Raw genomic sequence first — 1,706 nt, forward strand, 5'->3', positions numbered from 1 at the left:
ATGAAGCACTGGCCTTCAGACTGTAGGCCAAGTGTTGAATCTCTTTGCTTATATAGCTTATTAAGTCTCTAATGAGGGGATGTCCAAGTAACTACATTTATCATAATAGTTAAGCATTTCTGTGGGTCCAGGGTGGGCTAGTCTCAGACATTCCCAGTATAAACCCAACTCCTGTGAGAAGAAGTATGGTGGGAAATTTTGAATTGTTCACTCTGTAACTTTTCCTCCTGTGTTCACAGATTCCCTTGGAGAAGAATGACTCCTGTAAATGCTTCCTTTGTTACTGAATTCATTCTGGTGGGGTTGACAGAACTCCCTGATCTACAGCTCCCTCTGTTTTGCCTGTTTCTATTCATGTACATGGTCACCATGTTAGGTAATTTGTGCTTCATAACTCTAATCATGCTGAACTCACACCTCCACACCCCCATGTACTTTTTCCTCTTCAATTTGTCCTTCATAGACCTCTGTTATTCTTCTGTGTTTACACCCAAAATGCTGATTAACTTCACATTAAAGAAAAATATCTCCTTCAGGGGATGCATGACCCAGCTGTACTTTTTATGTTTTTTTGGAATTTCTGAATGCTATGTGCTGACATCAATGGCCTATGATCGCTATGTAGCCATCTGTAACCCACTTTTGTATAATATTACCATGTCTTCTAAAGTGTGTTTCAGCCTTATATTTGGTTCATACTTGAAGGCATTTTTGGATGCTGTAGCTCACACAGGATGCATGCTGAGACTGACCTTCTGTGATGCAAACACCATCAACCATTATTTGTGTGACATCCTCCCTCTGCTCCAGCTCTCCTGCACAAGCACTTATGTCAATGAGCTGGTGGTTTTCATTGTGGTGGGCATCAATGTGATTGTGCCCAGTGTCACCATCTTTGTCTCCTATGGTTTCATCCTCTCCAGCATCCTGCACATCAGCTCCACTGAGGGCAGGTCCAAAGCCTTCAGCACCTGCAGCTCCCACATAATTGCTGTTTCTCTCTACTTTGGATCAGGTGCATTTATGTATCTTAAACCATCTTCTGCTGGGTCTATGGATGAGGGGAAAATCTCTTCTGTCTTTTATACCATCGCTGTTCCAATGATGAACCCTTTCATTTACAGCTTGAGAAACAAGGACTTTAAACGTGCTGTGAGAAGAACTCTGAGTAGGAGAGTGTTTTGATCAGAAACAGTGTCTGTCTGTGTAGTTAGTTACACAGAAGTAATTTCTGTGTGTTTCAATAAAATGCATTTAGTTACAACCTTCTTCACCTTTTTTTCCTTATCATGATAAAGGAAGCTTGAGTCTTATATTTTTAGTCTATGAAATAATTCTTCTTTTCCTCACCAAAACCACAGTATCTTCTCCACATCTTTGTTCTGTTCAGTAATAACATTAAATAAGAAACATGTCTATATTTTCTCCTTTGTCATTTTGAACTTTCTTTTTCCCCTTTGAACATGATGAGTAGTTTTCAATGTATTGAATTCGGTACTAGTAGCATGACATTTTTATCATTGGGGGTGTTTTTATCTTCTATTTGGTATTAGAAGCATGTGTCAGATACTCTATTTCTACTCCCATTTTCCATCCTTCAATTTGCAAGAATATGTCTCCTTTAAATGCCAGAGATTGAAGATTCCATAAAGACAATCAAAGTTAATCCATTTGCCTCTGTAGACATTATGTATCAAGTGTCTTTT

At 39.0% G+C, this 1,706-nt stretch overlaps 1 protein-coding gene across 1 annotated transcript; it reads left to right on the top strand.

The window, feature by feature from the left end:
- Positions 1–231: 231 nt before the first annotated feature.
- LOC123792409 (olfactory receptor 8B3-like) lies at positions 232–1,185 on the top strand. Its single transcript, XM_045797561.2, has one exon. It carries the CDS (start codon positions 256–258, stop codon positions 1,183–1,185), a length of 930 nt encoding a protein of 309 aa, XP_045653517.2. The 5' UTR covers positions 232–255.
- The last annotated feature ends 521 nt before the right edge of the window (positions 1,186–1,706 follow it).

This window comes from Ursus americanus, chromosome 16 (assembly GCF_024610735.1).
Source record: "Ursus americanus isolate L20-20 chromosome 16, mUrsAme1.1.p, whole genome shotgun sequence".
NCBI classification, from domain to species: Eukaryota; Metazoa; Chordata; class Mammalia; order Carnivora; family Ursidae; genus Ursus; species Ursus americanus.

Coding starts and splice junctions, on each gene's coding strand:
- LOC123792409 (XM_045797561.2), top strand. CDS start 256: ATGACTCCTGTAAATGCTTCCTTTGTTACTGAATTCATTCTGGTGGGG.